This window comes from Puccinia triticina, chromosome 9A, assembly GCF_026914185.1.
Source record: "Puccinia triticina chromosome 9A, complete sequence".
NCBI classification, from domain to species: Eukaryota; Fungi; Basidiomycota; class Pucciniomycetes; order Pucciniales; family Pucciniaceae; genus Puccinia; species Puccinia triticina.
The window spans coordinates 2,466,448-2,479,222 of record NC_070566.1 but is presented as its reverse complement, the minus strand read 5'-3'; the positions used below and the strand labels follow the sequence as shown (position 1 = coordinate 2,479,222).

Below are 12,775 nucleotides of genomic sequence, written 5' to 3'. Positions count from 1 at the left end.
GTGAAATGTTCGATGCCTGGCGTGAATGATACCGAGATGATAAGGAGGCCCACACTAGAACCCAGGGATCAGCCCTCAAACCATTGTACAGAATGTTTTAAACCAGACTTACTGGTTCCATTGAAACATGTCGTGCAGGAACTTATCGCCAACCCCATCACCACATTTGTCCGGGTTGATTCCAAGCTCAATAAGGATACGCCGCCGGTGGTAACGCAGTCTATCGCTATTCACAAACAATTCGTGGATCTTGGTGACGCTTTCGAAGGGGTTCAACGGAGCGGTTGGCTTGCCCAGCTGATTTGTTCATCCACATCAATCAGCTTTAATGGATATCTGCCAAAGGCAAGGAATGATGTACTTACTTTGAGTTTGAAAGCACCGGCACTGGGATTTTTCATTATCTCATTCTTAAGCTTGAGTTTTGAAAGCGGGTTGGGCTTCTTTGGAGCTGGCCATGGATGTCTGTGGGTGCCGTGATGACGGAGGATGGCCCAACCAGTTATCTTATTTTCGTCGAAGCGGGTGATCGTATTTTTGCAGGATTGGTGACCAATTTTCCCGGGACATTCCCCTGCTGAGCCTGGGCATTTCGGGTTGCTGATGGACACATTCTCTTCAGCACTGAATATAAATTATCTGGAAGCAAGCAAATAATTGAGATGACTCACGTTTCCAAATATTCAGAAATTGCATTCTTGCCGGTTGGCGGAGGCCCAACCCACTGGCATCTGGGCTGATTACAAATCAAGGCCCCAAGGCAGTACATGCGCACTGTTTTCCATGATCGATTGGTGTTCCATTCAGTACTGTTTGTCTTTGGAAAACCTACATAACCAAAGTTGTGGACAATCATGTCAGGGGTTTTGACAAAGACAGTCCACCGATTAGGATATAGCGGATATCCTTTGTCATCGAGAGTACAGTTGTGATCAATGAAGGTCTGTTCATTTCCGGTAGCAGCAAAGAAGATCTTTTTGCCATTGATTGGCTCGTCGTCGGGATGCTTGGGAGAGGGGGGCTGGGGTGAATCATTGTTGTTACTGCTTTCGTCCAACATATTGAGCAGAATTGCGGACCAGTAAGGGGAGTGCGGGGAGGGGACTGCTGGTATTGCTTCAGTCTGAAGGAATAATCTGCCAATGGGGGGATGGGGAGAAGAAGGAAGGAGGAAGGACATACCATCGAGTGCTGGACATCCATCGTGATCAAGGCTTTGAGGAGTGTAAAATTCAAGTATCATCGTGCGGTAGGAGGTTTTTCCGGTGGAATACAGCTTTTTAAACAAGCATTGTATTCTGTAACCCGGAAAAATACTGTTTGCTGTTCAAATATTGAAATTACATAGGTGGTGTTACAAGGTTTGCAAATCATTCAATGTAATATTACATAAAGGCCCTGTACACAGTATATTTCTGGTGCATGTTTTACGGTGATTTATTTACATGGGCTGAGAAAAGTCAGAAACCCATGGAAAATTATATATTGCCCCGTACATGTAATAAATTCACAAGGTACCGCTTTTACAAAGGTTATGCCTTGTAAAATATGTCTTGTAAAACTCACGCACCCGATTTTAAACCTATGTGTAAATGGACAGCTTTTCATGCAGAGTTCATGTCAGACAATAAAGACTTGTGGCCTTGACTTGAAAGTGTAAACTATTTTATAATAACCCTTCACTGCAATGTTACTATATTTACATACTCCTTTTGCTTATGAATATTTTATAATACACCTCGACTACCAATAATCTATATAAAGCGTTGGCTAAACTCAGTAGCGCTAGACCGTATTTTGAACCAATAAAAAATGTGAAGTCCAAGACCCCAATTTGTTAGCCATCCGAGTACATTTCAGCGTCTCTTTTGAGGCCCAGGCGTGGCAAGTGATCCTGACTGAACATCTTTTAAAATTTCTGTTACATTTTTTATAATTAAATTGCGGCTAAAGCTTGAACCTCGTTCGTCCGTGTAAAAAAATGCTTGACCAGTTTGACCTAGGCCCCCCGAAGCTCTGCTCTGATCGGCCAGCTCCAGAGTCCCGGCTGCGATTTGGGTAGTCTGAATACTTGTTGCCAGCCCGCTTACAGCCGGCTTCAATTTACGATTATAAGTGAGGTTGATTTCTCCCTTTAAACCAGTCGGGGTATTCTGAAGTGTTAACCTCAAAGGGAAACTGAAAGCATCCGAAAAAGTGACAACCGAATCTGTTGCCGAGGTACTTGATCCTGTTGACAGCTGTGCTACCTCCTGTGGTTTTCGTGATTAAGAATGTGATCAAGATTCAATGGATTGGTCAGGTAGCTTTAGAACAATGAGCATTTTACCTGGGAACTTCCATCTACGGCAAGAATCTGCTTGTTTTGATAAGAAAGCTCTTGCCTGAAAGATACTTTTTTCCTTTGGTTACTGCCTGTCACCAAGTAGCTTTCGATCGACAACTTTCTACTAGCATCAGTGGTTGTACAAACTGAGTCACCACATACTCCTCCAGCAACATTGATGGTAGGCTCAGTTTGATACCCAACAATTTCTCCTGTGGTACGTTTTCCCGAAGCGTCGAGCGTCATCGCAATGTTTCCACTCAAAAACCATTTGGAATTGATTGAACGATTTTCGCCTTGTCCTTCGACAGTCAGAGTGAAGTTGTGTGATTTCGAGTCAGTCAGAAGAGGTAGAAAAGGTGTAATATCAACTTGATAAGTGGGTTGGTCCAAGCTTCCGTAGGCAGCGATGGGTCTAATCCATCCCCATTCCAATTGAGACAAGTTAACAATAACAAAGTTGAGAACACAGGTTGAATTAGACTCTGTATGATGATAGGAAAACGCTTCACCTCCACCAAGTCAACAACATCCCTCCAGTGAATATTACGGGAAATGGATACGCAACCCCAGCTAAACGATTATCACTGGAGCAAACCAAGGGTAGTGTTTGGGTAGACGAATCAACAAAACCCAAAAAAAAAATTTAAAATTTCCTGGAAAAAAAACTCACATCCATAGTTGAACTTCGCGGAATGATCCCTTAGCAGAGTAATTATCATTCGAAGTCTTGTTCAGTGCCGGTACCACTTGGTCCAAAGAATTGGTGTACTATTTTTTTGTGTCAGACTGATAATGGACATTTTCACGGCATAAAGATCAATGTGAAAGTTGGGGCCATGTACTGACCCAAAACTAGAAGCCGGAACGGGGCAAGATGGAATTGGTAAGCAAAAAGAAAAACGAAAAGAAGAAGTCAAGTCCTTACCTCTTCTTTATCCGAACCACTAGCATAGATTTCAACAGCAGCAGATACGGCATTCTTCAAGAAAAACACACCGAGAATCAAAATCAACTCAATCAAACTGGGAATCCGCGACAAGATAAGAAGGGGCTTTACAGGTGGTATCCTGACGGCGATTGTTGCTGCCTTCGGAACGGAAAACGTTGTAGAATCGCTGTCTGAGAGTGGAATGATAACAGCTGGGGATTTTGGGGCTGGGAAATCCGCAGTTGCCATGTAATAGGTCGCAGATAGCTCGACATAAAATACTCCATCTATGCCTGTTGATTTGTCAATAATATTATCTAACCTCATGATTAAACTGGTTTCCGGTAAAGCAAATAATGGGATGTACTTGGTTACATCCTTTTCACTGTCCTCAACATTCAATCAAAGTTTATCCGTGTCAGAGAACAACTGGAGAGCGGAACAACAGATCAATAGGTTGGAAAATACATTGTCCATGTAATGCCTCCAGGCGTAGGCTCTGCTGTGGATGTCCTCATAACTGAAAGAAATTCCCGGGGTCACTTCAGCTCATTTTGAAACAGCTCACCGACGAAGTTGCAAACTGTTGAAATCAGGATATAGGTATTACAACAGAGAATCACTCACTTTCAACTCCGCTTAGGAATATAGACTAAGAAGTACAATTGAGGTCTGGTTAAGTTTTTTTGACCTTTTTTGAATGTCTGCTGTCAAGTGAATGAAAGTCAGGAAAATGGGAGAGACAACTAACACTTAGACGATCAAACTGGGTTCCCCGTGATGCTACATCCCAACAAAGAAAATGTTCGATATGGTTTAGTGGGTCTGTCACTCTGGGTCTGACCCTCTATAACGGGACTTGAGGTACTTACTGAAGGTCAATCTTAGTATCACTGACGCCCAGCTGCCTGATTCTCCGCAATCTTTGGGCGCAGAGTAGCTAACTCTTGCAGGTTTGCCAAAACTGTTTCCGAATGTCTGGATTTTTACCGAGGGGATTCAACGAAAAACAAACCCTGAGTCCACGATATGGAACTAGAAAAAAGTGTGTGTTATGAATGGGATGCTGCACTTACGGTCTGAAGTAGGCTTCGAGTACAAGATTTGCCCTGTTGAGGGACTACCGGAGGCTAAGAGCGAGTCAATCCGATAAATCAAGGCGAGGGTAGCATGAATCCGGTACAGTAAATAGCCGCGAGCAATGAGGAAAGCAAGATGTTCAGAAGCATACGGAACAAGACATACCTGTGTGACTTGTAAATTTTTCAGTAGTCCTTCAGTAGTGCTAAGTCGCTGCGCGCCCATAATTTGTCGCCTCCCAAGCATCGGCCTCGAGAACGCCGATGGAAGTAGGTGGTTTTCAGGTAGTAGAAATTGCTCTCCTTCAAAGCCGAACGCTGACGGAGCCTCGTGGCCATCGATTAGACAAACGCTTGACAACAACAAGTTCCAAGAGACAGAGAAGAAAAGTCGTTTACGCCACATTTCCACCTTGGAGAAAGTATCAAATCGAGGAAAGAATATGTAATGATACTGGGAGCCTTCACACTGAAAATACCAGAATGCGGGAAATTGTACAAAGTCTTGGAGTGGCAAGCAGCTGAGGTTGATTGTGTCTTATTGAATGGAAACATGCTACATATATCACCTTTAGAACGGACTATTAGACTGGCGGCAGAGCCATCTCGAGGAAGAAATAGAGTATGAAAACAAATGAATTGATAACGACGAAAAATTTGGGACGGGGAAGCGAAGCACTCGCAACCCGTGGCGCTGGAATAAACAACTGGGCTGCCGCCTAGCTTCCATCGCCTAGAGCTAAGTGCCGTTGTCTGACTCCCGAGCGATGTGCCGTGACCACATGCAGTGAGTTATCAAATGAAAAACCCGACCTCCGGTAACGAGATACCGAAGAAAAGTTGGGCAGCCCTTGTCTCTAGTCTCATAGAAGAGCTACTAGTACATACGCTTTTCGACATTAGATCCAAGATATTAGATCCAAGAGAAGCTTGATCGACTCCTCGACGTTTATAGCTCATCAGCGTTGCTATTTCCCAGCGGATTACGACAAGGGAACCACACATCAGCTTCCAACTTGCGCAACAGCATCTTGTGAGCACGCTTCAATTAGGACACTGGCTGTGGATCACAATAGATCAGGATGACAAGCACCGACCCGATTAACGAGCGAGTTTCAACATGTTAATTTTGTGAGGGATGGGGGAGGGGTAGCCGAGCGTCAGTTTTTCAGAGCTGGTTTCAATCCTTGGGAAACCTTGTGGTGGTACAGACTCATCTTTATCCTTACTGGAGTCCCTTTATTCGCATTTTTTTGTGACTCCGTGGAGCTTCATGATGGAAGCAAACAGCTCTTGTTCCCGTCATATGCGACCATGATTATGAAATGAAATATTATTGTAAGAGGAGTTTGCGCTTCTACCTTTCGTGGCTACCTCCTAGCACTAGCAAGAAGACTCGGTGACAAAGGAGAGGCAACCTTGCTGTCTCTTGCAGACTGTAGTCATTTTTTTATCTCTAAAAACACTGCCTAGCCAAGACACATACTGGCTTGAGTATTGCCTTGATTCTAGCCATGTCAGATGATGGGTTCCAAGTAGTGCAGTAAGAAGGAAGGATAGAGAGGGATCGAGCACGGCGGATGGGGATAACTTTGAGGCAGCTTTGAATCTTAATATCACAATACATACAAACCGTTCCTACAACTGATTCAGAGCATTTGCATCAGGTTTCACTGGTCGATCGGTGAAGATAGTCAGGGATTTTGTCCAAGTAGATCTCTTCTCGTCGCCCACTGATCACCAGGGCTTCAAGTCTTGAGCAGTCGATCTCCAACCCTGAGATGGCTAAAACTACCGGATTCTGCGATTCTGAGAAGGACTTGAACGATTGAACAAATTGATTGGCCAATGAAGCTGAGGCAAATCGAATGTGGCACTAGTCAGGACGTAAAAAATCAGTAATTTGAAGGAAAAGCAAGGTGAAAAAGCCATAGTGTCTTGTCAATGAGAGGAAAAGTTTATAAAATGGCTTTACTGCTGTACGTTTGGTAAGCCTTTTGCAAAATCGACATATTTCACCACGCAGGATTCGGCTAGGTGATCTGTAGGCTTGTCGTGCAATTTTTTGTTTCGTATAGCCTCAACAAGTTTTGTAATGACTGGCTTGGTGATCTCTTGAATTATCGGAAGGCCATTGAGCCAGACTATACAACCAGTATGAGGTGATTTCCTTATGAGTTTTTCTTGAGAAGCTTGGTGCGGATAGGACTTGGTGACATTGAATGAAGAAAGGGAACGTGATGACGACGAGTAATAATTGGGCGTTGGAAGGGTGAGAGTGGATCTAGTAACCGTGCCTGTGTCGTGCTGGGTGATTGGAGGTGTGATACGCTGTTTGGCACTAGTTTCAGGCTCCTGGGGCTTGCTGTCGACCGGAAAGATGTCTTGATTTGGCCTGGCTGATTGTGCAGACGGGTGATCGGCGGCAGACGAATCTATTTTCGGTTTGCGGACGGCGAGTGCTCTTGGCAGCAGCATTTGGTCCTGGCTCTCTCTTGAGTCTTGCCAGTCATCTTTTTTGTCCCCCCCTCCCCGAAAATCGTTATCACCACCAAAGATCAGCGGGGATCGGTCGGTCCCCCCGCTTGCTATCCAATCGGCCCATCAACGTCAACCCTTTTCGATCACTCGTAACGCTCGACGTCTTCCAAGGAATTCCGGCCCATCCCAAGCAACCAAAGACGTGATGCTCGATGTGAACTGAATGACCATGTGGGCCAAAGCTATTGTGGGTACTTTTGCCTCTTTATTCTTGCAAACGCAGTGCTGGTGATTTCACTTCTACATGCGTATAACTCACAGGCGGAAAGGGAGATTTTGTTATCCTCTAGTTCTTACTTCAGATCTGACCCAGAATTTCTTCCGAGCATCTGGCTATGCCGTTGTCAACTGAACTTGTCTGTGTGTTTTCTTTCTCAATGGCGTTGTATGTTATCTTTCTCAATGGTGTTATCTGTTTTCTTTTTTTGATTGATTTTGTATCATCACAAATTCAACTCTTTGAGTTCATTAAGTCTCATGTTTTGGAGAGACTCCTCAGCTCATAATTGTTGGTGTTCAATCAGGACAAGCAGATTACAATTTGCAGCGATACTCTCATTGTCCAAAGATGACCAATCCCCGCTGATCTTCGGTGGGCGAAAAAGGTTTTTGGGGAGGGGGAGGGCAAAAACGGCGAAAAAAAAAACGGGGGAAGCAGCAACCTTTTTACAGATGTGTGTATCCGAGAGGAACAAGGAAAGTTTCTCTTCGGTCTCGACCTCTCAGATAGGGTCTCGTTTCTCCATCCTCTCCGATCAATCCAACTACTGACGTCGATTGGCGATTTGAGAGGATCGAGAAAGTAATTGGGTCTTGCTCCCCCCGTCCCCTCTGATGGAGCGTTTTGTTTCTGTCCAAGAGAATGGGCGGAGTGATTCCATCCTCTTCCCTGTCGGACCGATGTGGTTGTATCGGTCTGAGAGGAAGGAGAACGACACTCATTCAGACCAAGTATCGGTCAAGGAGAGCGAAATACCCCCGGACCAATCTACAGGTTCGAGAGGTCAGACTCAGGAGGTGTGATTGCCAGCCTCCTCCTTCCTCTCAGATCTGTACCAACAAAGTGCAAGTACGGGGTTCGGTCCTCAAGGTCAAGGCAAGGTTGGTGCCATCATGGTCCTGTTTTTGGCACACAATTAATCAAGACCTGTTTCTTTCAAAAATCAGTGGTTTGAAAACAATTATAAGAAAACTGCAAGCACTAGAAACCCGTGTGTTGTAGGGTACAGGCCCTCCAGACTGTGAGCCAAGCTGCAACATGAATGAACAGCCTATGCACTCCTCTTTTGTTTTGTGTAATTGAACAAGGTGGACCAGACTTGAGCTGTGACAGTTAAATTTTTCACCCTTGTCTTAGTATATGGAGTGGTCATCTCTGCCTTTTTTTGTATGTAGTGCTTCCTGAGGCAAGCTGTTACCAATCCATTGCAAATATCCTGACCCTTGTATATTAGTGTGGCCAGGATTCTCCTGCATCTGGTCTTTGCAGGGAATGAGAAGCTGAAACACTTTTCATCAGCAGGTTGAAAGTGAGAGATGGTGTTTTGTGGATGTCTTTTCTGGAAGTAGGCAGAGAAAAAACAATATTTCTATCACCATCCTCCTAAGCCAGTTGTCAATTGATGTTGCTGGTTGATAGAAAATGATTTATTTGATCATAGACAATTTGCTTTGCATTTTGTGATGTACAGCTTCTGCCTTGATCCAATTTCTTTTCAGACAACATAATCCTGCAAGCTTCATTCAATTGATCAATTCTTCTTGGGGCTCAGATTAATTGCTATACCTATCTTCCCTCAGCAACTTAAACTTCTTGTGAACATTTGGTGTCCAATCAATTGTTCTTGAGGAAGAGTTTACAATTGTTGAGGGGGTCAGAGAGGTATAAATTCTGTCATGCTTATATAAGGACTCCCCAATTTTACTCAAAAGGTTGCAAAATTGGCTTGACCAAAAGGTCAAATGAATGGAGTAGTTTAACCATGTCACACCCCTCATGAAAAATGAACAATTTTAGATTTCACCAAGGAGAAATTAGTCAAATCAAGTGTTATGAGCCATAGAGTGGGCTCCATATATAGTGTTCAAAATTGCATATGTCAATGTTTACATAAAATCATGAAGCCAATTTTGGCTGGGAGATGTCAGCGTGCATAAAACTTAAAGTGACATCTCCCAGCCAAAATTGCAGTTTATGATTTTATGTAAAAAAACTTATGCAATTTTAAACACCATAATAGCGCAGACTCTCATGTACATAGCTATTGCTTACATGTCATGGAACACACACTTGTGGTTCAAGAGGCTAGAGCTCCAAGCTCTTTCCTCATCCTGAAATCTACCATAGTGGATCCAGAACCCCTATCTTGACACTAGCCCCTTGTTCCCAAGTGAGGCAGGCAGAACATGGCTAAGTGCCTCTTTCAAAGGCTTGCTTGACAAGGTGACCCCAGCTCCTGAAACAAGGGGATTGTGTCAGGCTACCCAGACCCTCAGACCCCTACAGAAGCCCACAGGGGTCATATTTTGCGCCAATCGCACCAACCCCTGACACACTTCCAAAAAAACATTATACACACATACTACAAACAGTACATGTACATAGCTCTTACATGTCATAACCTAGTTGCAACAGGTTTGGACATGCAACTCCACAGATGTACATACATCATCTTTGGGATTGGGCCAGGATGAATATTGAAGAGGGATCCTGGCAGGGGATTCCTGATAACTCTTAACGCTTACAATCTCAAAGATTGCTCCGAACGGATGCTCTCAAAGCCAGGAGTAATTAAATACATCCTCAATTGGGTCGCTTAGACTCTTGGACCAATCCAAGAGCCACTTTTGGTCCTTGGACCAATCTACTTTGTGTGCAATCCTTGCATTTCCCCTATATTGTACTCTGTAGCACGTTACACATAGCAACTTGAAGCAAAACATTTGCAGTTGGCTGGTATACTAATGAAACCTGTAGCAAGCAGTGTGTTTCAGGTGTGATTTATAACAATTTCTTGCTGTTATAAATGCCAGACATCCGTTGGGCAGAGGACATTCTCTCCTCCCCAGCATCAATCATGCCCACCTGTGCAAAGTGCCAAAGGTGGACCAGCGGCACCCTAACCTTCTCCTGGTGTTCTAAATACCTAAAAGGCACAGGAAGCCACGACAAATCTGAAGCTTCTTCACACAATTCACCATCATTTGTGAACAGTTTTGATAGCCAATCTACATCCCATACAAGCTGAACTAAGAGCATCTCCACCGCGGGCCCTATATTGGGGGACTATACCAAATTTAGTCACCTGGGCCCTGTTTACTCCCTCCACTGGAGGGAGTAAAAGGGGTCCTAAACTTGGAAAAACCCTTCCGGGCCCTATGCCAGTCCCAAATCCAGGACTGTATAGCTCCCTGCATAGTCCCTCTGGCTCACATATCACACGGGCAGAGGCCTGTGATACTCCTCTCCTTAACACACACAACCCCCGAACCCACCTCCATGAATTGGCGAACTCATCTGATACAACCCTACATAATCCCAATTGCTAGTAGTCCCGGCCATTGGGAGCACTACATATCTATGACAATCAATACACCTTGCTACCTTGATGGCTCATACTAGGGATGTAAATGGGTTGGGTCAACCCGCTAAGACCTAAGACCCAATGGGTTTTGGGTTGGGTTTGGGCAGCCTTCAGGCCTCTGTTAGAAAATCCGACCCGACCCATTGAGACCCAATTAGATTGTTGGGTTGGGTTCGGGCAGGGTTTGCCCATTCGGGTTGGCCCATGAACCCAATTGCAACCCAACTAACCACGCTTTGGGTGGACCGTGGGACTAAAGATCAGTCCCACCACCAAGTACCTTCTCCACCACCGATGGCGCGCTTGAAAAGAAACAGAATCGTTCAATCATCGGCATCCTCCGAAGCTGCGGATATCAAAGTGGCCAATATCGAAGTGGCTGAATCTGCCCCCAACAGTCAGAAAGAAGTAGCTACTCCATCAGCACCCCAGAAAACCCCAATGGAAAATCAAGTTCTTGATCTCACTACCGATTCCAATCAAGCCAAGAAGAAGTGCAAGGCCACCAGCAATATCTGGGCACATTTCAAGAAGAAGGGGCAGGGTTTGTTGAATTTTTCTCTGTTTTTTTTTTGCCTAGAAAGTGAAACATATTACTAATATCATTAAATTTTTATGTGCCCCAGCCAATGACGTGAAGGCAACCTGTGTTTATTGTAAAGCTAAGTTGGATGGGAAGAGCTCAAACGGAACCAAACACCTCTGGCGCCACCTAGAACGATGTAGCTCCTATGCGACATCGAGCAAGCAATCTTTGCTGAAACTTGCGGACGGGTCGTTGTCGTCAACAACTTGGACGTTTTCTCCCGAAAAATCTTGAGATCTATTGATGCAAATGATTATTGCACATGAAAATCCGATCACTCTAGTCAAGCAGCCCCTCTTCTGAGCATTTGTGAACTCGTTGCAACCCAGATTCAAACTCCTTAGCCGTGGCACTGCCAAAACCAAGATCATCAATCTGTATAATTCGATGAAAGCCCAAATTATGATTGAGATTCAAGACATTGATTGTATCGCCTTGACAACTGATGTCTGGACCTCCTCAAACCAGACACTTTTCATGGTAATCACTTCTCATTTCATCGACTCCAACTGGAACCTCAAGAAAAGAATACTGTCTTGTAAGCATTTTCCGACTCCTCATACCGGTCTAGCCATTGCAGAGCAGTTGCTTACCACTATCGCCGAATGGAAGATATACAATAAGGTTGGCTTTATAACCGTGGACAACGCACTTGCAAACAATGTCGGCCTAGCTTGAGTCTGCTCCGTTCTGAAAGATTGAAGCAGTGCTCCACCCGAGATGAATGGACAATTTTTCCATGTTTGTTGTGCTGCTCATGTTATCAATCTGATTGTGAAGGATGGCCTCAAGCACGTCTCGGGGTTGATCAACAAGATTCAGGATGCTGTTTGATATGCTAGAAGTACTCCTTCTCGCAAGCAGCTCTTCAAGGAGGCAATCGAGCTAGCTAGCCTTGAAGGATTGCAAGCCCTCCCCTCCCTTGATGTTCCGACCCGCTGGAACTCGACTTATCTGATGTTGAAATCAGCTATTCCTTACAAGGATGCTTTAAATACCTTGGCCTTGCAAGATGCTAACTTCACTGACTTCCCAACTCCCACCGAGTGGCAGGAAATATCGACTATGAAGGAATTTTTGGCGATATTCAATTCTGGTGAGGATTATTCTCCAGTTAGAATTTATTTTAAACTGTCTGAATAATACTCTAAAAGGTCGTTCTGTTTTCCTACCCACTATGTAGCAACAAATAAACTCGCTATGACCAAATATCCAACGGCTCCTGGTATTTATAAATACATGAAAAAGATCAATGCGCAGCTCAACACAAGTTCACACAACGGCCAAGCAGACCTCAACGACTTAATCAATCCAATGAGAGAGAAATTTGACAAGTACTGGAACAAAATGAAGGATTTTGCCGCCATCAACCTTGTTTTTGATCCTCGCTGTAAACTGGCTATGATAGAATTCCTCCTCGCTGACAAGCTCGGTACCGATGAAGCAGAAAGTACTATTGAGTCTATAAAAAAGACCCTCTCAACCTGGTTTAGCAAAATTTTATCCAAGAAGGCAAAGCCAGATGGGGACGGAGAATCAGCAAATACAAATCAATCTCAAGTTGATAAACCAACTTCGACTCAAGATGAGGACGATGTGGACTTGCAATTCAAAAAATATGTCTCCGCAATCCACTCCACCCAAGTGGTATCAACAACTGCCGAGCTTGACCTATACCTTCAAGAACCCCCAGTCGTGAATGATTCATCAAGCTTCTCAATTCTCGCG

At 44.3% G+C, this 12,775-nt stretch overlaps 2 protein-coding genes across 2 annotated transcripts; both read right to left on the bottom strand.

The window, feature by feature from the left end:
* Positions 1-1,856: 1,856 nt before the first annotated feature.
* PtA15_9A261 (uncharacterized protein) lies at positions 1,857-4,742 on the bottom strand (the record flags this gene model as incomplete). Its single annotated transcript, XM_053172452.1, has 11 exons — positions 1,857-2,252; positions 2,489-2,741; positions 3,000-3,097; positions 3,176-3,181; positions 3,255-3,550; positions 3,826-3,840; positions 3,885-3,909; positions 4,009-4,040; positions 4,130-4,235; positions 4,334-4,387; positions 4,503-4,742. 11 exons carry the CDS (start codon positions 4,740-4,742, stop codon positions 1,857-1,859), a joined length of 1,521 nt encoding a protein of 506 aa, XP_053023691.1.
* A 1,257-nt stretch (positions 4,743-5,999) lies between these two features.
* On the bottom strand, positions 6,000-6,814 carry PtA15_9A260 (uncharacterized protein; the record flags this gene model as incomplete). Its single annotated transcript, XM_053172451.1, has 2 exons — positions 6,000-6,212; positions 6,320-6,814. The coding sequence occupies 2 exons, from the start codon at positions 6,812-6,814 to the stop codon at positions 6,000-6,002; spliced, it is 708 nt and encodes a 235-aa protein (XP_053023690.1).
* Between the last annotated feature and the right edge of the window lie 5,961 nt (positions 6,815-12,775).